At 45.2% G+C, this 27,293-nt stretch overlaps 2 protein-coding genes across 9 annotated transcripts in view; one reads left to right on the plus strand and one right to left on the minus strand.

Moving 5' to 3' along the window:
• Positions 1-3,737: 3,737 nt before the first annotated feature.
• Positions 3,738-20,321, minus strand: UBFD1 (ubiquitin family domain containing 1). Of its 4 annotated transcripts, none has more exons than XR_008373151.1 (8): positions 19,920-20,321; positions 19,409-19,738; positions 17,731-17,939; positions 14,614-14,679; positions 14,360-14,465; positions 13,029-13,079; positions 10,123-10,205; positions 7,608-7,626 (listed from the first exon to the last, which is right to left on the minus strand). XR_008373151.1 is itself a non-coding variant. In XM_053554175.1 (8 exons), the coding sequence occupies exons 1-7, from the start codon at positions 19,942-19,944 to the stop codon at positions 10,125-10,127; spliced, it is 888 nt and encodes a 295-aa protein (XP_053410150.1). In that variant the 5' UTR covers positions 19,945-20,321; the 3' UTR covers positions 7,611-7,626; positions 10,123-10,124. The 4 variants fall into 4 exon arrangements, 3 of the variants coding, with proteins under 3 accessions (XP_053410149.1, XP_053410151.1, XP_053410150.1); XM_053554175.1 differs by having other exon boundaries at positions 7,611-7,626; positions 13,009-13,079; XM_053554174.1 differs by lacking the exon at positions 13,029-13,079 and having other exon boundaries at positions 3,738-7,626.
• Positions 20,322-20,335: 14 nt separating this feature from the next.
• EARS2 (glutamyl-tRNA synthetase 2, mitochondrial) overlaps positions 20,336-27,293 on the plus strand; it is a 35,966-nt gene continuing 29,008 nt past the window's right edge. For 4 of the 5 annotated variants that reach the window (XR_008373150.1, XM_053554170.1, XM_053554172.1 and 1 more), the window contains exons 1-2: positions 20,336-20,486; positions 24,208-24,363. Coding sequence is in view for 4 of the 5 variants with exons in the window: in XM_053554170.1 (XP_053410145.1) it covers positions 20,336-20,486; positions 24,208-24,363 (307 nt within the window). In the remaining variant the exon portion in view is untranslated. Of the gene's footprint in view, positions 20,487-23,379; positions 24,083-24,207; positions 24,364-27,293 lie in introns of those variants that run through there. The other variant, XM_053554173.1, reaches the window with a different exon arrangement.

Consider the following 27,293-nt stretch of genomic DNA (forward strand, 5'->3'; position numbering starts at 1 on the left):
TAGTCACAGCTATCTGGGAGGCTGAGGCAAGAGAATCACTTGAGCCCAAGAGTTAAGAGGTTGCTGTGAGCTATGACGCCACAGCACTCTACTGAGGGTGACAAAGTGGACTCTGTCTCAAAAAAAAAAAAAAAAAAAGTAAAATACAACAAAAATTACTTTTCTTTAAGGTAAGAGAAAAAAGCCAACCCTAGCAACCTTAAAAGGGTATTTTAAAAATCCAAAAGTTGTTTGGAAGTAGTGGCTAATGCCTGTAATCCTAGCACTCTGGGAGGCTGAGGCAGGTGGATCGCCTGAACTCAGGAGTTGAGACCAGCCTGAGCAAAATCAAGACCTCCATCTCTACTAAAAATAGAAAAACTAGCCAGGCATTGTGGTAGCGCCTGTAATCTAAGCATTTCAGGAGGTTGGGGAAAGTAGATTGCTTGAGCTCAAGAGTATGAGATTGCTGTGAGCAAGGTTGCCAAGGCTCTCTACCCAAGGCATAGACCAAGACTCATTAAAAAAAAACAAACAAACAAAAAAAACCTTTTTATTTTTTTTTTTTTGTAGAGACAGAGTCTCACTGTACCGCCCTTGGGTAGAGTGCCGTGGCGTCACACGGCTCACAGCAACCTCTAACTCTTGGGCTTACGCGATTCTCCTGCCTCAGCCTCCCGAACAGCTGAACTACAGGCGCCCGCCACAACGTCCGGCTATTTTTCCTGTTGCAGTTTGGCCGGGGCTGGGTCTGAACCCGCCACCCTCGGCATATGGGGCTGGCGCCCCACTCACTGAGCCACAGGCGCCGCCCTTTTTGTAGAGACAGAGTCTCACTTTATGGCCCTTGGTAGAGTGCCGTGGCCTCACACAGCTCACAGCAACCTCCAGCTCCTGGGCTGAAGCGATTCTCTTGCCTCAGCCTCCCAAGTAGCTGGGACTACAGGCGCCCACCACAACGCCCAGCTATTTTTTGGTTGCCGTTCAGCCGGGGCTGGCGCCTCACCGACTGAGCCACAGGCGCCGCCCAAAAAAAAAAAAAAAACTTTTTTAAAGGAAAAAAATTTGAAAGCAATTGTAATCAGTTTTCTTAGGTGAGATATGGTATTGAGGTAACATAAAACATTATGTCCTTAGTCTTCAGAGATGCATGCTAAAATATGCACAGGTGAAGTGCCACATTATCTGCATGTCTGTCAAATGTCACAGCAAAAGTTTCTCTCTTAAAAAAGGAGAAAGCAGGGCGGCGCCTGTGGCTCAGTGAGTAGGGTGCCGGCCCCATATGCCGAGGGTGGCGGGTTCAAACCCAGCCCCGGCCAAACTGCAACAAAAAATAGCAGGGCATTGTGGCGGGTGCCTGTAGTCCCACCTGCTCGGGAGGCTGAGGCAGGAGAATTGCGTAAGCCCAAGAGTTAAGAGGTTGCTGTGAGCTGTGTGACGCCACGGCACTCTACCGAGGGCGGTACAGTTACAAAAAAAAAAGAGAAAGCAAATGTGGTTATCATTTTTTACAACTGGTAAACCTAGGTGAAAGGTAGGACATTTCAACTTTCTATATGTTTGAAAATTTTCAAAACAAAAAACGGAGGCCAGGCTAGGTGGCTCACACCTATAATCCTAGCACTTTGTAAGGCTGAGGCAGGTGGATTGCCTGAGCCAGAGCAAGACCTTGTCTCTAAAAATAGCCAGGCATTATGGCAGGTGCCTACAGTCCCAGATAATCAGGAGGCTGAGTAAGAGAATTGCTTGAGTCCAAGAGTCTGAGGTTACTGTGAGCTTTGATGCCACAAAGGAAGACAGTCTCAAAAAAAAAAAAAAAGGGAAAAATAGTTAAGTATTTTATTTGAGATAGAGTCTCACTTTGGTGCCTTTGGTAGAGTGCTGTAGCGTCATAGCTCACAGCAAGCTCAAACTCTTGGTCTCAAGTGATTCTCTTGCCTCAGCCTCCCAAGTAGGTGGGACTATAGGGGCTGGCCACAACAACCAGCTATTTTTAGAGATGGAGGTCTTGCTCTTGCTCAGGCTGGTCTCGAACCTGAGACCAGCTCAGGCAATCCACCTGCCTGGGCCTCCCAGAGTGCTGGGATTATAGGCATGAGTCACCAGTCACCACGCCTAGCCTAATTATTAAGTATTTAAAATTAGCTAAGAGTATGGGTGGCGCCTGTGGCTCAATGAGTAGGGTGCAGGCCCCATATACCGAGGATGGCAGGTTCGAATCCGGCCCCAAACTACAACAAAAAAAAATTAGCCAGGTATTGTGGTGGGCGCCTGTAGCCCCAGCTACTCAGGAGGCTGAGGCAAGAGAATCGCCTAAGCACAAAAGCTTGAGGTTGCTGTGAGCTGTGATGCCATGGTACTCTACTAAGGGTAACAAAGTGAGAATCTGTCTCAAAATAAATAAATAAATAAATTAGATAAGGGTGAAGGGCAAAAATGGTGTAGAAGCAAGAAACTTGAAAATCAGGCATTATACAATGGGGTGAACAGTTAGAAAAAGTGGTATCAGAATAAGAGAGGCTAACACAGCTTCAGAACAAAAATATCCTTGATAAACTAGGGAAAGCCAGCGGAGGCAGAATGCCCGCTGAGAGCAGCCATGTGGTGTTGGCAGGAGTCTTCTGGGTGTGAAGTATCTCCACATCCTAAAGTAGGATTGGACTAAACAGAACTCCTCTCAGGCCAAAGTAGTAGTCATCACCTCTTGTTCTAAGGACTGTCTGGCTGATCTGGAGTGCTGTAGGAAAGATTGTATTACTTAGCTATAGTTGAGAAAATGCCAGACATCTCAACTAGTATGGCAAGATATTCAGGCTAGTGTTTATCTTATTCTCCATTTGAGGAGAATCAATCGACCTATTAGTTTTAAGGTGCCTGAAATAATTCATTCAGAACTGGGATAAAATCCAAACATACGGGTGGTGCCTGTGGCTCAAGGAGTAGGGCGCCGGTCCCATATGCCAGAGGTGGCGGGTTCAAATCTAGCCCCGGCCAAAAACCACAAAAAAAAAAAAAAAAAAAATCCAAACATACCCTCTTTATAGACAGAAGACCCTGCAGATGGGCATCAGCCAGTGTGCACCATGGCACAAGCCCACCCAGTCCTTCTCTCATGTGACTGTCAGATCCTTCAGAAGCCAACAGTGATGTTTTAGGATTATGAGGTACAGGGAAAATGGGGAAAAACGCTGGCCCCCTCATCTACCTGCAGGAAAAGTTAGGACCAAAACTTCAGAACATTTACAAAGTATCAGGGAGAGGAGAAGAGGGTCTAATGGGAGTGGTACTGGGTCAGAACCAGTCCTGACAAACCATTACTCTTCATACCAAGGTTTGTGTTTTGGCCATTTTTGGTATTAGATCTTTCTCCCTCTCTGGTCCAAGGTCTTTGTAGCTGTAGCCCCATTCTCAAGTGTTTTATTAAACATGTCCTCGAAGACTAAACAGCCAGGTGAGGCTACACAAGGCACTCAGTCAGGCCAAGAAAAGGGAGGCAGCTTCCCCTCTCTGGCCTGGGTGGCTCAGAACCAACCAAGGAGGGCTGCCCTAACAGGAGTATGGCTCACAGACAAGTTGCTCACCGTGACTAATACAGAGTAAATATCAACTGTTGTCAGTAGAGAATAAAGTTGAACATACTTAAAGCCAAATAAATAAGACCACAGCTGACAAACATGGTTCCAGACCTGGTTCCAAGTGTTGGTCAATCCCCAGAATGGATTAGGCGCATGAAAAATTGGAAGGAAAAAGAGACGCAATTAATTATCAAACTTTAATTCATAGACTAATCTTACAGGATAAACAATAAGACAGCTAGTCAAGGTTACACTTTAAAAAAAAAAAAATCCAGCAGCGCAAATCTAATAGACTAAATACGTTCATCTCCTCCCAAACAGGCATTTGATTTAAAAACAGAAACCAAAACAGTGTACAGCACAAGAAAACATGGTACTTACATTTACTGTCAAATAATTCTGCAGAACTCTTTAAGAAAGAAAAAGAAAGAGGTTCTTAAAAATTCAGAAAGCAGTAGAACCACCCAGCCTGGCAGGTAAATCTACCAGATGTTCTGCACATCAGAGGGCTCCTGAACACCTGTGACTTCAGAAAGGCCATGAGGCCCCACGGAGAAGGAAACAGGTACCAAACCTAACTGGAGATGATTTTATCACAAAGCCTTAAGACAAAGGGACCATCCTTTTCTAAGACAAGCATGAACAGAGGTGAGGAGCAAGAAGAAAAGTCTCCCTTGTCAACAGGTGGAAAGGCCTGCTCTTGCACAGCCCTTGGCACACTGAATCCATTCCCTGTCCCCACTCTGCCTGTGGCAAAGAAAGGGTGGGCCAAGTGCAAGAGCCCAGAACACTCCTCCAGGCACATGGTTAAAGAAAGAGCAAGAGGAAAACAAGCTCCTTCAGGGTGAAATATGGCAACTTTTCTGAGACGTGGCAACATGACAGTTAATCTCTTTGGCCCTCATAAGGTAAAGCAGCAACTAAGGAGCCTACTGAGAGCCTCACCTGGGCCCTACTATGTCCACAAGATTATATGAAAGTGCATTCTTACTTAGTTCAGTTAAATTCCACTTAAAAAGAGCTAACACTACTTGCAAAAGGCCCATCCTGGATTAAAATAATTAATGCCAAGGAGTTCCAGCAACTTGCAAGTCTATCTTTCTAAATTCTCTGATTTGACTGTCTGAAATAGAGCTGACAGGGGACTGGGCTCAGCAGGGATTATGTTGTCACATTATTCTGCCAAGCGCCTCAGGCAGGGAGAAAAAGGCATGATGTCTAAGAGCAAAGACCTGCAGGAGGATCATCAGAACAAATTCTAGAAAAGAAAGCCCATCAGAAGGTTCAGAGAGGCATCCCACACGGGAGAGTCTGCGGCCTCCTTGACCTCCTCGACCACCGTTGTGGTGGGCACCCCTCCCTCGACCTCTAGCTTCAGATAATGCTGTTAGAGTCCCTCTCCCAGAACCAGCTCTTCCTTTACCCACAGAATGCCCTCTGCCACAGTGACAGAAAGATCCGGTCCCTCTGACAGTGAAGAAACCGTACAGAAATAATCCTGAGGAAAATAATAAAACACTGTGATGCTACCTAAGGGGAAAGAGTATTTCAATTTGCTTACACAGATTTAGTCAGAACACTCCAATACTTTAAGAAAGATATGAAGAGACTGCTCACGGGACTGAGTGACAAAATAGTAAATATGCTGTGACCCAGGCATAGATCTAAAACACTTCTCCCAGTGGCTTCTGGTGCTGTCTACCTCTGCCCTCCTGAGAGCTTCTAGCAAGGTCTTCCGTGCACAGGGTGAGAAGCCAGAGCTCAAGATCGTTGTGGCAGATTTAGTGAGCTCCGTGAAGCAATACTCAAAACAACTCTGTACGAAAAGGTGTCATTTACATTATTATTATATATATATCTCGAAGGGAAAAAAGCACCATTTTTACTTAAAATAAAAAGGCTCACACAGGCTTTGGTCCTCCTGAAATGACACCAGCCTGAATGAGAAGCAGTTGGCCTTGGGGAGTGGGGAGATGATGGGAAACGTGCTCTTGCCCAAAAGGCAGGGCAGGGCAAGTGAGGGGAGTGGGTGCAGGGGCCTTAGAGAGCAGCGAGGCCAGTCTAGGGATGGAGGTGCCTGCTTTGAGAGCTTAAAAGTGGGTGTGCGGCACTATCAAAACATGTCTCTGGGACTGGGGTTGTGGCAGAGGGGGCAGTATTTGAACGGAGAGGATGCTCTCTTTGCTACGTATCATTTCCTCCATAGAACTGTCACCTGCAGAGGGAGGTGTGCACAAGTAGCAAAGCAGCAGCACTCTTTTCCCCGGGAACTGCAAGCCAACAAGGACAGAAAAGCTGCAATGACCGCTCCTTTTTCAAGGGATGAAAAACAGGCAGTTTCTTGGATGCTGCACTTCACATGTACTTATGCCCCCAAAAAGCAAAGAGTAGATTTTCCTGCCCAGATGTATAACTTGGCATTGACTACACCACAGAAAGCAAGAGTCTGTCTACGTGGGCTGGATTCCTGAACTACAGCTTAGAAGGGAAGGGCGTAGAACATCATTAACTGGCTCACAAGGAATAGTCATCTTAGGTGAATACATGCTAATACATTTCACAGAATGAGGGGTAACAGCCTAGAATCCAAAATGTGAAGTTTGGAAAATTTCTCGCCAAACCTTACTATGAAAGCCTGCAACCAGTGAGAGGAGAATTGCAAAGACAGCAGCAGAGAAACAGCAAACAGCACAAAGGATATCATTCACCAAGAGACTTTCCCTCACTTCAGAGTCAATCAAGCCAGAAAGAGATGGACAGGAGTTCACATGTACAAAGAACAAAAGGGCTAAAACCAGAAGGTGAGCTAATCATGAAAGCAATTTATCCCACTTTTGTTGTTCAAATGACAGTAGGTCAGATGTCTTTTTATGGAGAAAGGCAGCATCTCTGAATCTGGGATAAAGGACACTTGAACTTAATGCATGAGCAGAAGGACCAAATGGAGAAGCATAATTGAAAATATCATTGGACTGCTAAAGCTTAAGAATTTCTTGAAAACTTCCAAGGAAAGAAGGTATCTGGATCTGTGGCTACAACACAGGCCTTTGTCTACCTGGGAGCTGGGGCTTTTGAGCAACATAGCTGAACACAGCCATGCCAGGCTGGGTCTCAAAGCCAAGCTCAGTGAGGTTTGCATACCAGCAATGGAACTCCCCGAAGATGGGGGCCCAAAGGGCAAGACGTTTAGACAGGAGTCACTGTGAGATACTCTGCTGCTCAACAAACACCACAGCAAGTGTGAGAGCTCCCGGACCAAGACCAAAAACCTTTTCCTCTCCCACCATGCATTCACACACAGCAGCAGCACGGTGGAAGGGAGCCCAGGAACGGAAGCATGGATGAGGTACGAAAAGAGGAACTGACATCTTTGGGTTTTTAAAACAAAAGCTCAAATCTAGGAAGTGAGAAAATGAAAAAGGGGAAAAGAAATCTGAATCACTGGATAGAAATATATGGCTTACTAACCCCCCCATGTTGCATACAATTTTATATGAAAAAGGAAAAAAAAAAACTCCCAACTTATCACAATGCAGTCCAAATGTTTGCAACCAAAGATTTATGAAAATATTTTAGTTGAAATCACTTTAAAAAAAAAACAGAAAGCTTTTGATCATTATCTTCTCAACATAATTGGCAGATCTACTCTCAAACACACTTAAGAGTATTCCACACAACATGTTCGGAATTCAGATTTATTGATTTCCACCGTTTTAACTTTAAAAATGGTATGAAGCTGACTGCAAGAAAGGGAACCGGTGATTTTAAGTTAAAATTAAGCTAATGGTGAAAGTACATCACCTCTGGCTTCAGTCACCACATCACCTTAGATTGAATATAGTTTTTTTGTTTTTTTTTTTGAACAAAGTTCCGTAACTCTGAAATCCAGGGATGCTGCAGGCCTTTCCCGGCAATGTCCTTCACTTTGGGTCAGTCTCCTGGGCCAGAGGTGAAAGTGCTTTCAAAAATACTGCCATTTCCCCAGCACAGTGTCTTTGATTGCATCCACATATTGAGTTGGAACCCAGTACACCCAGTAGTAAGAGGCTTCTGTGGGGCCCAACTGAAACGCCTGGAAGGGAAAAAGGAAAACCAAGCGATACTTCAGAGGTTGGGAGACCAAGCAGGCGGAACAACAAACAAGGGGGAGGGTCGGGAAGTGAATTAACTAAGAAGGGAAAGGAAAAAAAAAAACCAAAACTGTGCACAGGGGAAGCATTTTCCTAACAGATCGAGAAAAAAAAAAAAAACAAGAAGAGTGATCATTAAGCACAGCCATCCCTACAGCAGTGGTTCTCAAACTTGTGTTATCAGAACCATCTGGAAAGCTTGCTGAAACAGATCAGTAGGCTGCACCCCTTGGCGTTTTCTGACTGAAAGGTCTGGGGGTGGGGCCTGAGACAATTAACAAGTTCCCAGGTGATTAGCACTGCTGATCCAGAGTCCAATCTGAGAACCATTGCCCTAGAAAACCTGTCATGCACGCACAAGGACACAGGTATGAATGTTCAAAGCACCAGAGATTATAAAAACCTGGCAACAACTTATATATCCATCAGTAAGGGAGTGCATAATTAAAAGTGATGTGGCCTATCAGACAAATACTAAAGTATTTCTATAAAGGTATGGACTGGATCCATACGGACCTATAGTAGATTATCATGTCAAATCAAAAAAAAAAAGCAAGTTGCTGAATGATACATACCATGATACCCTTTATGAAAACTGAAATAACGCAAAATGATACTCAAGTCTTATTCACAGACACATGTGTAAATAAATAAAAGCAGGAATGGATGGGAAGGACACACATGACAACACAAAACAGTGGTGACAGAAGGGGAAGACAGTGGGGACATCCTCACTGTTGGGTTACAAAATATTTACAATTGTCGTTTCTCAGTGATGAATATGTGGGTTTATGATAGTATTATTCTCTGTCCTTTTCTGTATTTTTTAAACATCTCTAAAAATGAAAAAGCACAGCCACGCCTTGGTCATTGTGAATTGTGACACATGAATTTAGCTAGAGAACCGGCATCTGCAAAAAGAGGGAAGTAAATGCTTTCACTAGGACAAAGGTAAAGGTGCTACTTAATGATATCTTTAAAAGAGAAGGGAGCTAATAGAACCACCCTCTGCCAGAAAGGACTCCAGAAAGAAATGATATTTCAATAAATACTAAGCCATTACCCATCCACATCAATTCCTTTAAAGATGTCTAAAATGGTCCATTCAACTTGTCTGTAATCCCTATCACTGGGTAGACTGAAAACTGGGGCTGCAAACCCATAAGGTCAAACTAGCAGCAAAAATGATTTGAAAAGGAGTGAAGGACCCAACCAAAATGATTAAAATTCAACTATTAAAACAGAAAATTAATTAAAGCAAGCCAAACCAATCTGTCTGTATTCCTTGTTTTAAAGGCCAGAGAGAAAATAAGGATAGAAGGGCTGCAAGAGGGCCTGAAAGAATCCCCAGTGACTTCCTCACACTCCCAGAAGGCTAACCCCAAAGGGCCCCACAGCCAGGGAACTGTACTCCCAGCTATGGCTTTGAGACAGCAACACTGAACTGACAGACATCAACAGGGCAGAAGGTGGATAGGGCTGGCTCCCTACCCACCAGACTTTGAGCCCCTTTGACTGATTTTCTCCTATAGCATGAGGATCTTCCAACATAGCCCTCTGCTCTCACTTGGTACCACCAACCCATAGATCAACCACTCTACCTATTCCTTCTCTCTGGGATGGGGCTGACCTAGCTCTATCACTGCTCACTCAACACTGAAAAACCTGCCTCCTCAGATGGAGAATGGCAGTCAGACCCACCCTCACGCCAACTGTCTAGCAACTTCAGAGTTCAGCTAGCTCAATTTCATGTTTAAAATGTCCCCTCCAAATAGTGCTGGAAAAATGTAAACTTTGCCTAAGTTGTTCACTTTACTGGATCACTGAATTCTTTGCTTTGCTCTGTACAGACTTGTAGAATGCTTCTAAACATTCTGTCCTAGGAAGGAGCAGCCTGCTGTCTACAGAGAAGATTCTATGCAGAACAAAAGTTCCACACATCTCTTCCTCCCCACAAGGTTCTCAGCCACTCAATGGGTACAGCCTAGAAAGAGCAGGACCATTACAGAAGGGAAACTGCCTGATGTCCTCACCAACACCAGAGCCAGGGGAGGTTTTGTTGTCATATGCAGGACAAAATTTAAAATGAAAATCCACAAGCCATTCCTCCTCTTTGTATTTATTCTCCTGGTCTAAAAATAAAATATTACAAATGAGAGGGAGGCAAAGAGACATTTCTAAAAGAGATAAAAGAAAACATACCCCCCTTTACTGGTAGAAGGTGTATTGGGAGGGGGTTGCAAAATAAATAGAACCAGGAATAGGGTCATGGATCAAATTCTAGGTAGATGAAGAAAACAAGAGGGTCTTAAAACAATGCATCTTCTAAAGACTGAGTTTTCTCTTCAATTAAAAAGTTCAATTAAAAATCCACTCCCTGCTAGATGAAGCAGAAGCAGGAGTCTAGCGAGAGGCCAGACTCAGCCAGTGCTACTTACCATCATGTGGTAGTCTTCATGTCCTTCGATAGGTTCACTGACCACATTTTTAATGGAGCCCATGGGCAATTTCTCAGTCCGCTCTAAGTTGAGAGGGATTACAGTGATTATTCAAAGGCCCTCCTATTAAGTCCTCTGATTCAGCAGTCCCTTGTCAGGGCTGTTGACTGTGAGATCTACAGTAAACTCAAGAGACTGGCGCCATGCCCTCTAGGGACAACAGGATAAGATCTGATCAGTGTACCTAAAGCCTAGCTTGGAAGCTGGGAATTCCTTAGAAGCAAATGGGAAACAGGATTGGCAATGGTAAAGGTCTCTGAGAGTGGAAATATTGTCCCTGATATTATTTTTTAAAAGCCTGATGGTTAAAAATGCCCAAGAAACTCCTTTGTACCCTTACTCTCCAAGCCCAGCACTGGGTAAGGTCTTTGGAGCCTGGGACAGGGAGAGTAAAGAGGCCTAAGAACAAAGAGGAAAAAGTGTTCCTCTGTGGCTCTCACAAGGAGAGGGGAATGCTTGGATTTAAGACTAGTTTCTATCATGATCCTGCTCCCTAGTCCCCTTCCTCCCCCCCGCCAGAGCCCCCAAACTTTCCATAGTCACACACTTATGAAGTTCTCGGGAAACATTTATAACCTCTCGTGATTAGCACTTGAGAGACCACTAATCATAGGGGGTCAGAAGACATTTTGAGGCAAGTGTAGGATGGCAGCTGAGAAAGAGGAGGCAGCAAAGGATGTCTGGAGTGAGAGGGGACTGCTAGGAGTGAGCCAAATGCAGCAGGACTGGGTGAGAGGCACCTGCACAACAGGAAATGGCCACCGAGAAGCAGCAGACATTTCAGGTACAGGGGGACATTCTCAGCAAACAGTTAAATCAAGTTGAAAAAAACTCATTATAGCCTTCACAGAAAGAAAAGTCTAGAAAGGCAGAATCTGAAAATAGGTAAACTGAAAAAACAGACTAGGAATTTAGAGATCTGAGTTCTGGTCTAGCTGGTGACTTAAGACAATTTACTTCTGTTCTGTGGGCCTTGATCTCTACCAAAAATGCGGGCCGAAATGAAGGGACCTGAAAACATTCATTTAGGTTTTGATTTTTAAAGGCTCTAAAACAGGGGCCAGGCGCGGTAGCTCATGCCTATAATCGTAGCACTTAGCACTCTGGGAGGTCGAGGTGGGTGGATCCCTTGAGCTCAGGAGTTTGAGACCAGCCTGAGCAACAGCAAAACTCCTGTCTCTAAGAAAAAATAGCTGGGCATTGTGGTGGGCGCCTGTAGTCCTAGCTACTCCAGAGGCTGAGGCAAGAGAATCACTTGAGCCTAGGAGTCTGAGGTTGCTGTTGTGAGCTATAACACCACAGCACTCTACTGGGGGCAAGAAGTAGAGACTTTGTCTCAAAAAACAAATAAATAAAAAATAAATAAAGGCTCTAAAACCGTGGTAGACAGGCAGGTCCTAACTAGCAGTTGTCTTTAAGATTGAAACTTTTAAAACACCTCTTTTCTTGAAACATCTGGAGATTTCACGCAACAATATAGATTTCTGGCTTCTCTTGAAAAGTCTGAAGACTGGACAATTCCTGGATGCACATTCCTGCTCACTAGATTAGACTATCAGCTACAGCAAACTCCCCTACAAGCAGGGCACAGGCTCTCCCCTGGCAGCTTCACTCATCCCCATTTCCTGCCTGGAGCTTGTTCTTATCACTTTGTTGTGCTTGAGGCTATCATTATTGCCACCTCCAACGCAAGCTAGCATAGCACAGCGAGTTTAAGCTAAAAGTAGCCCTTGAGGGTCACTCACTCAGCAAAGTGCCCTTGGAGAGGCCAACCACCTGCTTGGATGGTCACTGCACAGAAGCTCTTTGCCAGCATCAAGATGAAGCCAGTGGCCAGTAGCCAACTCTCAGAACAAGCCGTCCTCCTGCAAGTACTTGTGACACTCAGGTGACCGGACTCTGGGCAAGTGGGAAGAGAGCCTGCCTCCTGGGCTCCAGAAGTATACTGATATAGTGGCTGGGTGGGAAGGAAAATCTCAGCCTTTGTCAACTTTCACAAAGCTGGTAAGGAGAACTTCCATAACTCAGAAGCCCCGACACAACAAGCTTTATCTAGAGCTCTGCCTTCAGGCCAAAGCAAGATGGTGGTTGCTCCTATGAACTAAAATAAAGCCTTCAACATAGGTTCTGAAGGTGCTTATCAGTTTCCATGGTTTTGATGCTCCCCACACAGCTTCGTAACACAAAAATAGTCCATGAAGAACCAACGGACACTTAAGAGACTCAGTCCACCATCTAGAGCCTGTGCCTATGCTGCTGGCAGTGTCTTCTCAGATCAGCCTTATCAACTGCCTTCAGTTAGACTGCCCACAAGCAAAAGGAGAAAACTAACAAGAGGCAGCAAGTTTATGCATTTTGGCAGTGAATACAATGATAGAGAACTAAGAAAATCACCTGCAAAGTCAACAGAGGCCAGGGTAGCTAACTTCTGAGGAGGAGGATAATGGGATAGGCTCTGCAGAAGGGAATGATCCAGCAAAGGGTTCAACAACCCTTGGCAAAACTGGGAAAACATTCAAACTTGCTTTGACCATGCAATGAGAGTTGAATGTGAAAAGAATACAGAAAGTTATCACAGAATTGTTAGAAAACTCAAGTGTTATTGACATTTCGATCTTTGTTCATTTTAAGAACCAGCATAGGTTCAAAAATAAGAAACTTGTTTTTGTGTTTTAAATGACAAAAAAACTCACTCCCCACCACCCCTGCCCCAATTATTTTCTAAAACTTTGGACCTATTTTGAGTGGCATCATACTAAATGGACTGTCCCTGAAACCAATTAACCTCAGAGTATGGGACCCCCTATACTTCTCTGTAACATTTACCTCAAACACTGAATACCTACAGTGCTGGCCAGAAACAGGTGAATTAGGCATGTTCCGTTCCCTCCAGGAATCTAACAGGGGGACAGACAAGTCAGAGAGTAATGAGTGCTCTGGGGAGATAAACGGAGTGCTCTATGAACTGAAGCAGCAGCAATTCATTTGGAGGGTGGGGAAGATATCAGGGAAGGCTTTGTTAGGAGAGGTCACTTAAATAGGGCCTTAGAAGATTTTATTAATAACAAGGAATGGGAAGACGACATTCCAGCTGAGAGCACAGCATAAGCAAAGACAAGGAGCTGTGCAAAGCATGTGGGAAAGGTCAGGGAGTGGTGTGGCTGAAATACACAGGGGAAACAGGGCAAACAGAGCAGGAAGCTAGGTCAAAAATGAAACTGAGGCCCACTGTTGAGAACACTGAACACTAGGGTTAGGCTTTGAACTTGGCCTTAAAGAGCCAAAGGTTTTTGAGCTCAGGACAAAAAGCAGTATGCAAGACGGATAGGACAGAAGAAAACACAGATGGGGCAAAGAAACAGGTTAACACGCTTTGAACAGACCAAATTTAAAGATGCTAGGAGCCTCAATGGGCACAATAGTGTGGCATAGAAAGGGACAGACAATTCTGGAGTGTAACTGACAAGACTTCATAACTCATCTGGGGGAAGGGAGAGGGTGGACAGCCAAAGACACTTCCCAGCAAACAGCAAGGCTGGTCCAGATACCGTGCAGGGGTGGGGTAGGCAGAGGGCAACCAGGCAAAGAGAGAAAAGCAAGTTCCTAGGCAGCAATTAGGAAGCCTTCACCTTCTACAGGGTCAAACTCTGACCTACAGGGGCCAGGCAGGTGACATAAATGAACAAAGCTGACTATGTATAAAATACATGGGACCACGAGGACTGTAGCCCACTGGAAAACACTACTCAGCTCTACTGGATCAATGCTATGTGAGAACTCAGGCCCCAAATGGCCAGATCATTTGACTTTTTTCAAGAGAAGCCAAAAACCTTAGATTAAGTGAAATCTCCCAATTTTAATACATTCTGTGTAATCCCATAAACCCTTGTCTGAGGATCAGACCTGACCCTTGGGCCACATGTTTGGGACCTCTGACTTTGTATGCAAAGAAAGAGCCAACATTTGATGGAGTGGCCCTGAGATCAGACCAAAACGAACAAGGGAAAAGGGTCCAAACAAAAGGCGAGCATCTAAAAGCAAATTCCAAAGCCAGAAGCACGCAAAGCACAGTAAATAGAGAGAGGTTTGAGAATGAGGAGCAGAATCGCACTTATCAGAGTGCTGCTAGGAATGGGAGGCAGGCAGTGAGCCAGGACGAGGATGAAGAATAACATACCTTTAGTGCCGATCCACAGCTGGTCTTGTTCTAGCTTAAAGGTGAGTCTCACTTTTCCTCCAGACTTATTGTACATACCAGACAAGGGTACCGATGGCAGGCGCTCCTGGAGGCACAGAGCATGGTAAGAAGTGAAGGAATAGTTAGAAAAAACACAAGAGCTAGAACTTGAGGTCATGATTACACAAATCTCAGGAAGTCAGAAGATGGGAATGGCTTGTTTTCAGAATGCTTACAAAGAAATCCCAGCTCACCTGGGCACCCTTAACAGACGGCATCACATCTTCAGGTTTTCCTTTATCCAACACTTTCCTGTGTTGCTACAACATAAATCAGAGGAGAGAATGAAATGAACAGTTGACTATACTTTAGTCATGTTATTATCCCTCTGAAATATAGGATAAAGAAAGCCTTAATGTTTTGGGTCAAAAGTTTTTAATGTCTTTAGATTATGGGTCTTTTGACAATACAGAGCAGCACTATCCAGCAGAACTTTCTCAAGTGAGAAAATGTTCTAGAACAGCGGTTCTCAACCTGTGGGTTGCGACCCACAGAACTGTATTAAAGGGCCACAGCATTAGGAAGGTTGACAACCACTGTTCTAGAAAATAACAGAAATGTTCTACACCTGAGCTAGCCATTATCCACTGTGACTATTAAGCACTTGAAACATGGCCAGGATGACTGAGGAATTGAATTCTTAATTTTATTTAATTTTAGCCAGCCATATGTAGCTACCATATTAGATATCAAAGTTCAAGAACAAATAGGATTTTCAAATTGCTCTTCACCTCCACCAAAAAAGTCACCACTGGAAGGATTAAACATCAAGCTACAGAGAGCCAGAAAGGGCGCTGCTTTCCTGGCAGGTAGACAATAGCAGCCGCTTTTGTCAACTGAAAAGACCTAAAGAATACAACAAATGCTGGTAATCAGCTTACTTGCCTAGAAGGGGCAGTTTGTCAACAAATGGAGATTGCAGACATCTTTTCCACTGCCCTACCCTCAATCCCAGCTAAACAGAAAGTGTGAAGGACCACCTTTCCAAACAGAAATACTAATTCTGTAACCCAACATTAAGAAGTCTCTAACTGTACCCCAATCCCCAACCCCAAGGACTCAGAGGTAGCCTATTAAGGATTCTAAGTTCATGACCCTTTGAGCAGCTCTCTTGCCTGGACCAAATGCCTGAGTCTTCTCTCTTCTCCATCTGTGGCTTTATAGATACAGTCATAGCTTGGTAAAGCTGGAATTATGGGGCAATGAAAGAGTAGAGGGTGAAAATCTCATCCAATCTGATTACTAGCTGACCATGAGCCAGTCCATAGCTTCACCGGCATGGCAGAAACTCTCTTGTAGGAATAAACTCAACACTGCCAGGCAACTAGCAACAAAGAATCGATAACAATGTAAGCTGATAAAATTGCTGGAAGTAGAATTTGAGTCATACCTTACAAGGAGCTTTTGAAGAATTTTCCCTGCACTGTAGAGAACAGTTCTAGGCCTGCTAAACTACCATTAGTAACTCAAAACCTGTATTTAAGAGGCATGTTATGCTCCAAGGGTGTGACCAGTGGGAATGCTCGTTCACGTCTGACATGCTCCCATTTGACTATTTCATACATGCGCAGTGGAAGACAGGAAAACGGAAATGAACTCAATTAATATAAAACATTATGAAATAGGCAGCGCCCATAGCTCAGTGGGTAGGGCACCAGCCACATACACAGAGGCTGGCAGGTTCAAACCCAACCCAGGCCAACAATTGCAAAACAACAACAACAACAAAAATAGCCAGGTGTTTTGGTGGGCATCTGTAGTCCCAGATACTTAGGAGGCTGAGGCAAGAGAATTACTTAAGCCTAGGAGTTTGAGGTTGCTGTGAGCTGTGACGTCACAGTACTCTACCTAGAGTGACAGCTTGAGACTCTGTCTCAAAAAAAAAAAAGTGCCTAAATAAACATCTTTTAGATGTTAATATAGTTTTACAACCTCTTCTGAAATCTTATAGATAGATGTTTTGGACTTTAATGTTTTAGGGATTTTATAATGATAATATAGCTTAAACACATAATAACCTCCATAGGCCTGGGACAGCACCCTGTCACCAAATACGTGAATATTTCTATAACAAGGCCAGGCACGGTGACTCGCACCTATAATCCCAAAACTTTGGGAGGCCAAGGTAGAAGGATCATCTGAGGCCATGAATTTGAGACCAACCTGGATAACAGAGACCCTGTTTCTATAAAAAAAAATAAATAAATAAAAGCCGGACATAGTAGCATGCACCTATAGTCATAGCTTCTTGGAAGACTGATGTGGGAGAATCACCTGAGCTATGATTTTGCCACTGTATTCCAGCCTGGTTGACATAAGAAAACACTGCCTTAAAAAAAAAAAAAAAAAAAAAAAGTTTTTTTTTTTCCTATATCAAAACATCAATATCCACACTAATTCTGGTAAGGTTTTGCTGCCAAATTTTTAAAGATACTTTTGGTTTTCAGACCACTTTGGGGGTTCTAGAAGCACACAAAGGGACTTAGGGATCTATAAGCCAAAATGGCGTCCTCCTCCCACTGTTGGCCGTGTATCTTAGTGCCAATAGTTACTAAAACTGATGGTTCAAGTTCATCTCTGGACATAGGTTAAGTTGAAAACACCACTTTTCCTAGAACATTACCAAAAAACGAGTAAAGGGTGCAATGAGTAGGATTTGCTGGGTGATAAAAACCTAAGTGATGATTCTTCCAACCTGTTCCTTCTATGGCCAAATAATCTTTTTCCTAATTACAAAAGGCATTTTAATTGCTATAATGAATATAAGACAAGGCTAGATCTCTTCCTTCCAAAATAAGCAATAGAAAATATGAAAAAAATCAATGTAGTTATTTTCCTTCTCAGCTTCATTTGGCTTCCTGAAATAGCCAGTTGGGACCTCTGAAAGTTGTTGATTTCCATGCCTATCCAAAACCAGGCTTATTGACTCGAGGGAAGCCACAAACCAAAAAACAAATGCAAGCACTTGTACAGAATGAGGGCTTACTTCTAGTACTACATTTTTCTCTGGCCCTACATAGGAGTGAAAAAACCCCCAACTGACTCCTTTCAACACCTGATCTGAAGCCTCCCTTTACCAAGGCCTTATCCTAAAGTAGGTAGACTTGAGACACACTGACCCGCCAGATGAGACAAAGTTGCAAATCTCAGGTAGTTGTCACCTCCACTCTGCCGCACCCAATTGCTGCCATAAATTTCCATCATGGGCCCTGTCCGAAAAGGAGCTTATTCTAGGGAGAATATAACCAGCCAAGGCTCAAGAGGACAAAGCCTCAAATTTCTCAGGACCAACAAACATACAGCGGACTCACTTTCTGCCTGCAGAGAGGCTCCTTCTTGTTCTCTTCGGCCTTTGCATCCTGCTGCGCAGCATCTTTGGGCGTGTTTACTGCTAAAACATCATTTATCGTGGAGCCAACCACCATGATCTTGGCCCCACTGGGCACTTTTATCTCTCTCAATGTCTTATCCTCGGGGACGAGTCCCTTATACATGACTTTCTGCATGGCAGGTGGGAGACCTTGAAAAAAGGTAGAGAGTAAACAGTGAAAAGAACAAAAAAATGTATGGACTGTGCACAGCTGTTCGATAACAGAAAAGGAAGTGAATACTGGGTCTACCACCTGTTAGTTTTGTGAACTTGGGCAATTTACAACCTCTAGGCTTCAACTTTTAAAACTTTACAAAAGTGATGAGTAGGTCCTTTCGTATAGACTTGTTTTAAGATTAAGAGACAATACAACTGGAGAGCATTTAGTGTGGCACACCTGGGGTTCAATAATTGTTCAGTAAATACTAGCTCTCATTCTTTCCAAGTTGGTCCTCAATCATCTGATTAATTACTCCAACTTTAAGTGTGAATTCACAAGCATCAGGAATACAGAAACCAATAAGGATAAAGTTTCTATTCTTTTTTTTTTTTTGTAGAGACAGAGTCTCACTTTATGGCCCTCGGTAGAGTGCCGTGGCCTCACACAGCTCACAGCAACCTCCAACTCCTGGGCTTAAGGTGATTCTCTTGCCTCAGCCTCCCAAGTAGCTGGGACTACAAGCACCCGCCACAACGCCCGGCTATTTTCTGGTTGCAGTTTGGCCGGGGCGGGGCCCGAACCCACCACCCTTGGCATATGGGGCCGGCGCCCTACCGAATGAGCCACAGGCGCCGCCCTAAAGTTTCTATTCTTATAGAGCTTGCAGGCTACATGTAGAAGGCTCAAAAAAGAAATCATTTCAGATAGCAAGACACTACAGACAAAACAAGATTAAGAAATATGAACTCTGGGGCGGCACCTGTGGCTCAGTGAGTAGGGCGCTGGCTCCATATACTGAGGGTGGCAGGTTCAAAACCTGGCCCTAGCCAAACTGCAACAAAAAAATAGCTGGGCATTGTGGTGGACACCTTAAGTCCCAGCTACTGAGGAGGCTGAGGCAAGAGAATCGCTGAAGCCCAGAAGCTGGAGGTTGCTGTGAGCTGTGATGCCAAGGCACTCTACCTGGGGCGACAAACTAAGACTCTGTCTCTAAAAAAAAAAAAAAAAAAAAAAAAGAACTGTGAAAGGCTACCATGATGGTTAATAACGGTGTTTCCTAAAGTTCACTTATGAGAATTACCTAAAATACCTGCTTAAAATAAACTCCTGGCTACCTCCCAGGCCCACTGAATTAGGATCTCTGAGGGAAGAGCCTAGGAGCAGTAAATTAAAGGAAGGCCTCAGGTGATTTTTTTTCTTTGTTATTAGTGATGCTAGGCAATATTAATGAGAAGCTCAGGCCTAAGTTTGGGTCTTGAATCCAGCTCAACCACTTACAATTTCTATGATCTTGGGTCTCTTCTCACGTCTAAGTAATAATGGGCATTCAAGTATCCTTCAGAGGACTGAGGGAGCTAATGCAAGGAAAGCGGCCACCACCGTGCCTAGCACAGTGTGTCAACACTAGCAACGAACAGAGGGAGTAGGGAAGGCTAGCTGTCAGCGCCTCAGGAATTACCTGTAATTGAGTGAATCTTCTGTTTTAATTCCGAGCCTGTGCTGTCTAGGGGGAACTTCACGTCGTGCTTGGTCTTGTTCCAGATGATTTTCAGGTCCACCAGCTCCCTTGCCGCGCCGCCGCCCGCGTCCTCGCCATTGCTGACTGAGGCCTGGGCCGCGGGGTCCCCAGGGGGCTGGGCCGGGGCTGGCTGCAGGATGCCTCGCGCAGCGCAGGAGTCCTCAGCCGCCGACCCCGCCGCGGACTCGGCCTCCATGCAGTTGAGGGGCCGCACGGGCGCCTCGGTCGCCACCGTCTCGGCCTCCGTGTCCATGCCAGGTTCCTCCATGCCTGCAAGGGGGGTTGGGGGTGGGCGCTAGCCGCGGACTGGGCCTGGACCAGACTCTGCCTGGGTGCCGTTGGACCGCTGCTCCCTAATCAAACTTCTCCCTCCGGGACCAGACCGCATCCCCCGACCTAAGGCCCGCAACCTCAGCCCCAGCTAGGCGCCCTCCACCCACTCCACGCTCACCATCCGGGGCTCCGGCCGCCGCCATGATGATTGTGTACAACACCCACCGCTCCCGCAGAGGCCGCTGGGAAGAAGCGAGCTGGCTGAGATTGGCCCCCGCTGTAGCCCCTAATCTCTCCCAGCCTGGCCGGAAACAGGTGGAGGTTTCTATGGAGACCCGCCTCCTCCGCTTCCCCCGCCCGGCCCCTGCCACGCTTTAGCTTTTCCGAGCCGAGGGGGGCGGGTCCGGGAATTCACCCGCTCTTGGACTCTGCCCCCTAGTGGCCGAGTTGGGCCGCAGTTTTCCGGTGGGGGCGTGGGCTTTCGCTGGAGAAGTTTTGCGACTTTAAAAGGCGGGGCTGCACTCGATGTGGTGCAGGAGGATTGGCTGAGAGGAGTTGCAGGAAGTGACGCAAAGGCGAAGACCCACGTGTGCGATGCCATCCCACATGGCTCCGCTCCTGAAGAGTTTTCTGCAGTTTGGCAGGCCCTCGACTGCTTTAGGCAGTGGGCTGGCACGGCGCAAGGCTACCCTGGGAACAAGTCCCGGGGCTGTGGTGAGAGTACGGTTCGCCCCTAGCCCCACAGGTAAAGTTGGTGGGTGTGACGCTGCAGGCCGCGGTCGGCCATGCAGTCTCCGCCTCCTCCCCTGAATGTCCCACCTTCCGGTGGTTTCGGACTCGGCTGGCAACGCGACCCCGTTTTACAGAGGAAGATACTGAGGCTCACGAGCGGAAGTGATTTGCATTGCCAGGAATTTGTCATTTGTACTGTACTTTTTCTTTTTGTCTCTTTTCATGTATTCAGTATTTGTGTATTGATCGTTAGCTATGTGCCAGGTACTGTTCTAGGCAGTAATCTAGGTGATCATTGAGAAAATTAGGGTCCTTACTTTCAAGACTACGTTCTATCGGCCGCGACAAACACCTGTAAAAATAAGTATGATTTTGGAGTCTCATGTGCTGTACAGGAAACAAAGCAGGGTAGGAGACTGGGAGATGGGAAGGATGTTCAGGAAGTTCTTTTTGAGCAGATAAACATTTTGAGCTGAGAACTACATGATTAGGAGACAGCTATGTGAAGCCTATAGGAGGAACCCTTTAGGCAGAAGGAATTGCAGGTGGAAAGACCCCGTGGTTAGTGTTTTGGGGAGCATAACAAGCCAAAGGGAGGCAGAGGCTATCTTACAGCCTCTTTTAGAGCTTTAGATCTTGTCAAGGCCACCCTACCAGTCTCCAACATTCTTTTCTTACCAAAATTATCTTCTGCCCAGGCCACACGGAGCATGCCCTCCAGTCCAACCCAACACCTCACCACCAACACCACCACCACCACCACCACCCCCAGTCGCCCGTAAGGATTTTTGCTGTGCAAAATGAGATGTGCAAGATCCCAGCTGTGCAAAATGACAGGGTCTTTCTGGGCAGGTAGTATAGCATAGAACAGTGCTTTTCAAATCATCCATGTTGGAAGCACTGTTTTTATTTTACAGTCACTGGTAAATTGGCTGTGAACTGACAACAGTTTTGGGACCAACCCTGCACTCCACACCCTTGCTTTGAGAAACGCTTAATGTAGAATGGCAAGGCCTGAGATTGGACACAGATTTGTCTTTGCCATGTCCTAGATGTGTGATTTGGGCAAATCAATGTATCTAAGCCTCAGTTTTACTGTCAAATGGAGCTAGCTGATAAGAGTAACTGTCATTCATTGGTTTAAACTCATGCAGCTGAGCCACTTAGGAATGTATAGTATACATAGAAAGCACTTAATAAACAGCCTCTATTAGAATGATTATAATTATCATTTCTTTGCTGATTCGTAGGAAGCACCTATATAGGAAAGGCTGTGGAGCGTAAACAGATAAATAAAAGAATTATCAAGCACATAGTGTTGTAATTATTTGCCACCTGTAAGAAAGACTGGGCCCCCACTTCAGGTATAAATCAGATGGTGATTTATTACACCTGTGCAGGTGGGCTGCTGCCCCAAAGGGCAAACTGCCCTGAAGAGAAAAGCAGGTTGCCTTTTATATCTTTTCGTTGCCATGCAAACAAGCAGAAACAAAAGCAGAACGTGGCAGTTAGCTGGGGTGTGGAGTCAGGGGGCTATATCGTGGCGACTGCGTGGTATACTACCTGGTGGTTGGCATGTGGACAACTTGGGGGATGCAGTACCTTGGGAAGTTTGTGTAGGTAATTTTTTCACCATTGTTTAGCTATTGCTAGGGGGTCGGGGTAAGTTTTCCCATTGTTTTACTTGTTGCTAGGAGTTCTTGGGAACTCAGGGAACTTCCTTGTTCTATTCTGAAACCTGTTTGAGGAATTAACCCAAGGAGGGGTTTGAGATGTGTGGGGACTCAGACTGAGACAGTTAGGAGACTCCAAGGTCTAATTAGAGTAGCTAAAACTAATTGAAGGTTTACTTCAGTCAACATTTAGACCTCACAGCAACCCATAATAAGAAGACTTCCTATTTTTTGCTTTTAACCCTTCTAACAGAGGAGGATATTAAAGCTCATAAAAATTAAGTGAGTTGCCAAAGGGTCGTTAGTAGTAAAAGGTGGATGCAAAATTTGAATCCAGGTGTATGTAGTTGCTTTCAGCTACTGCAGTGGTTCTCAACCTTCCTAATACCATGACCCTTTAATACAGTTCCTTATGTTGTGGTGACCCCCAACCATAAAATCATTTTCATTGCTACTTCATAACTAATTTTGCTACTGTAATGAATCGTAATGTAAATATCTGATAATGCTGGAGACCCTCAAAGGGGTCGTGAACCATAGGTTGAGAACCACTGAGCTACTGTCTTATGTCTTGGAGACTCCTGAGACCTGATGCCACTGAACACCACTGGTTTTGTGGTAGGCTCATGACAACTGATTAAAAGTCATACACATAGGGCGGCGCCTGTGGCTCAGTAGGGCGCCGGCCCCATATACCGAGGGTGGCGGGTTCAAACCCGGCCCCGGCTGAACTGCAACCAAAAAATAGCCGGGCGTTGTGGCGGGTGCCTGTAGTCCCAGCTACTCGGGAGGCTGAGGCAAGAGAATCGCTTAAGCCCAGGAGTTGGAGGTTGCTGTGAGCTGTGTGATGCCACGGCACTCTACTGAGGGCCATAAAGTGAGACTCTGTGTCTACAAAAAAAAAAAGTCATACACATAATCAGTGTTGAACCAGTGCCTGCCTGAACACAGAAGAGCTCTTCATTTCCTGTGCTGCCTCCTGTACTGGAAATGCAGATGAGCCTATTGTGGAAACTAAAGGCTGTAGGCTGATCCAAGAAGATAAAATAAGGGGAAATGACAGCCTTAGGAAAAATACTAAGTTTTCAGTCAGGAAAGAGTAAAATCCAATGAGTTTAGATTTGAGTGAAGAGAAATGTAGTGGGATACAATTTTTTTTTTTTTTTTTTTTTTTTTTGAGACTGAGTCTCACTCTGTCACCCTGGGTAGAGTGTGATGGTGTTAGAACTCAACAGCCTCAAATTCGGGCTTGAACAATGTTTTTGCCTTAGCCTCCTGAGTAACTGGGATTACAGGCGTGCACCACCATGCCCAGCTAGTTTTTCTATTTTTAGTAGCTCTTGCTTTTGCTGAGGCTGGTCTCAAACTCCTGACCTCAAGCAATCCACCTGTCTTGGCCTCCCAGAGTACTAGAGTTACAAGCATGAGCCACTACACCGAGCCTAGTGGGATCAAATTTTACTTTCGATGTTTAAAGCCAGCCAGCACTAGGGTGTACATGGCCTAGGAATCATTCTTGGCTGCATATTGCCCTCCTGGTCCCGTAAAAAAATAAAAAATAATAAAGCCAGAATATAAGGTGAAAATCTCAAGTGGACAAAATTCAAAATGTATGGTATGTGTAGTTCATAGAGTACATGTGCAAAATGCGATTTTATAGTATTTTTAATTTATAATTGTAATTTTCCCCCCAGAGACATCATTGAATTTATGTAAGTTAAATGCACGTGTAATACGACTTCCATGAATAATCTTCTGTATCTCTTACTCTAAGTGAAACTTGTTCCTGAGGCAAATATAACGTTTGGAGCCATTAACATGCTCTAAAACTTGGCTGGTCTTCTACTTCTAGGATGAGGAATTAAATAAGTTGACCACCAGCTGTCTTCTGTGGCAGTTTAGCTGCCTGGATGCTGGTTGGAGAGATGGGACAGAGGTAGCTGTTTCTTGGTCTTTGAAATTGGTTGGGACATTCAATTATGAGCAGATCTTATCTGCCTCTCAGTGAAGGCCTGTTAGCTCATCTTCCCTCTTGTCTGAGCTGTTCTCTTCTTCCACTAGGCTTCTTACATCTGGGTGGCCTCCGCACTGCCCTGTACAACTACATCTTTGCCAAGAAACACCAGGGGAGCTTCATCCTGAGGCTGGAGGACACAGATCAGAACCGCCTTGTGCCTGGGGCAGCGGAGAATATTGAAGACATGCTGGAGTGGGCAGGTGAGGCTAGCAGGGAAAAGACCCTTCCTTAGGCAAGGAACATGAAGAAGGGAAAGGAGCCTGTAGACGTCTTCCTAGAGCCCAGGATGGAGGAGGAGGAATTCCTGGAGAAATGGTTCCATTTCTGGTACCTGGAGTGGCAAGTACCACCAAAGCCTCAAGGCTGTTTAGAGATTCCTGGCTTTATCTCAGAATCTGAAGTGTCCACCGTAGTCCCAGCTAATCAGGAGGCTGAGGCAGGAGGATCACTTGAACCTAAGTGCTCGAGGTTGCTGTGAGCTATGACATCACAGCACCCTATCCAGGCCTACAGAGTGAGACTCAAAAAGAAAAAATAGAAAAACATAAAATATAAAAAAGTAGACTCTCAAGTGGCACCTGGGGCTCAAAGGAGTAGGGCACCAGCCCCATATGCTGGAGGTGACGGGTTCAAACTCAGCCCTAGGCCAAAAACTGCAAAAAAAAAACAGTAGAATCTCCGCTGCACCTGTAGCTGAGTGGGTAGGGCACTGGCCACATACACCCAGGCTGGCGGGTTTGAACCTGGCCCAGGCCAGCTAAAAACAGCAATGACAACTGCAACCAAAAAATAGCCAGGTGTTGTGGTGGGCGGTTGTGGTCCCAGCTGCTTAGGAGGCTGAGGCAGGAGAATCACTTAAGCCCAAGAATTTGAGGTTGCTGTGACCTGTGACACCAAGGCACTCTACAGAGGGCGACATAATGAAACTGTCTCAAAAAAAAAAAAAAAAAAAAGTAGAATCTCAAGTCCATTGTCTACAGGGACCAGGCAGGAGCAGGCCAAGTGGGAACTGAAGGAGCTGGGCCTGTGGGAAACAGGAGAAAGCCTTCTTTGTCCAAAGGTGGCTATACCTCTGAGCTCCAGTCTCCATATGGGAATGCTGGCCCAGCTTGTCCACTCTTCTGAGCTCCAAGAGGAGCCACAAGTCCAGACTTTTTGGATGAATACTTACCATTGTTAAATCTGGGCTTGTATTTTTTTTTTTTTTTTAAATCACGTCGTACGAGCCAAACAAAACATGTGCAACTTCTGAAGTTGATCTTCTTGTGGGAATTTAATCCTGAGGATAGCTAAGGTCAGAGAGAACAACAAGGACTGTGTTTGGATTTACTGAGTTAACAGTTGCCTACCTGTAGGGCCAGGTATGACTAGGAAAGATCAAGATCCTCAAAGAAAAATACCAAGACTATCTTGAGATGTGTACTCTAATCTTAGGTAAATTATTCACAAGACTCTGAGTTCCTAAAGGGCAGAAACTGATTTCATGTGGATTTTCTGCCATAGTAGATTTTAGCAATACTCAGTCAAGATTTGTCGAATAAAATAATTTAGCCAGGCAGCACCTGTGGCTCAAAGAGTAGGGCGCTGGCCCCATATGCCAGAGGTGGCAGGTTCAAACCCAGCCCCAGCCATAAACTGCAAAAAAAATAATAATTTATTTAGCCAAGCGTGGTGGCTCACACCTATAATCCTAGCTCTCTGGGAGACTGAGATGGTGGATTGCATGAGCTTACAGATTTGAAATCAGCTTGAGCCAGAGTGAGACCCTGTCTCTAAAAAGTCTAGCGTGTGGTGGGTGCCTGTAGTCTCAGCTAATAGTTGGGTGTGTGGCGGGAACCTGAGGCAAGAGGATTGCTTGACCCCAAGAGTTTGAGATTGCTGTGAGCTGTAATGCCATGGCACTCTACTGAGGGTGACAAAGTGAAACTTTGTTTCCAAAAAAAAATTGATTCAACAAGATCATTTACAGTGATTCAGGCACTGTTCTAGGTGCTAGGGATGTTGAGCTGGGATGCCACACTCAAAAGGGGAAAGGGGAAGACAGTTAAAAGGACTGATGTGTTCTTAACATGGTATGAAGTGGAGGAAAAGGCATTTAGGGAACCAAGGCAAGGACTGCACTTCAGATTGGGTGGTCTCTTCTAGGTCCTAGAGTGTAGGAGATGATGCTGGAGCAGAGACTGGCATGAAGTGAGGGGGTACCCGTTGGTTACTAGAGGAAGAATTTTCAAAGCAAAGGGAATAGCAGCTGGAAGGCCCCACAGGAGGGAAGTACCAGGCATATTTCAGGAACAGCAAGGAAGCCAGTGTAGTCCCTCATGGGGAGTAAACCAGAATGATTATGGCTATGAGGACAAAGGGTGTGCCAGGAACCAAATTACGTAGTGCCACACAGGCCAAGGCAAGAGCTTCGGTTTCACAGAGCACCTGCTACATGTCAGGTACTATGCCAGACACAACGGATATAGTGATGAACAATGCTGATGGGCCCTGCCCCTCCTGGGGTAGCACAGTTGTGTAAATGAGGCCTGCAATGTTTTCTTGGTTTGTTTTCCACCCTGGCATTCTGGCGAGGCAAAGGGTGGATACCCAGGCATCCCAGGGTGGCTGGCTTCTGCAGCTCCTCAATTTAGAGGTCACTCCATTTTTTAAAAACATTGATATTTCATATAACATGAAATTCACCATTTCAGCATATACAATTCGTAGTTTTTAGTATATTCATTGTGTTGTGCAGCCATCACCACTGATTCTAGAACATTGCCCTGAATGCAACTCATACCTACTAGCAATCATTCCCCATTCCAATCTGTGCTGGCCCCTGGCAACCACTGATGTACTTTCTGTCTCTATGGACATTTCATGTAAATGAGATCATATAGTATGTGACTGTTTGTTTCTTATGGGGTTTGTTTGTTTGTTTGTTTGAGATAAAGTCTCAAGCTATCACTCTGGGTAGAGTGCCATGGCATCATCATAGCTCAGAGAAACCTCCAACTCTTGGGCTCAAGTGATCCTCTTGCCTCAGTTTTTCTATTTTTAGTAGAGATGGAGTCTCATTCTTGCTCAGGCTGGTCTTGAACTCATGAGCTCAAGCAGTCCACCTGCCTTAGCCTCCCAGAGTATTAGT

Source organism: Nycticebus coucang, chromosome 12 (assembly GCF_027406575.1).
Source record: "Nycticebus coucang isolate mNycCou1 chromosome 12, mNycCou1.pri, whole genome shotgun sequence".
Lineage (NCBI taxonomy): Eukaryota > Metazoa > Chordata > Mammalia > Primates > Lorisidae > Nycticebus > Nycticebus coucang.

What these genes read in the sequence shown, in the direction of transcription:
- UBFD1 (XM_053554174.1), bottom strand. Translation starts at nt 19,944, where the DNA reads ATGGCGGCGGCCGGAGCCCCGGATG. An exon ending in AGCCTCTCTGCAGGCAGAAA is followed by an intron (nt 14,680 to 17,730) that starts GTGAGTCCGCTG and finishes TTTATGTTGTAG; the next exon opens with CAACACAGGAAAGTGTTGGA. An exon ending in ATGAAGACTACCACATGATG is followed by an intron (nt 7,627 to 10,122) that starts GTAAGTAGCACT and finishes TTTCCCTTCCAG; the next exon opens with GCGTTTCAGTTGGGCCCCAC.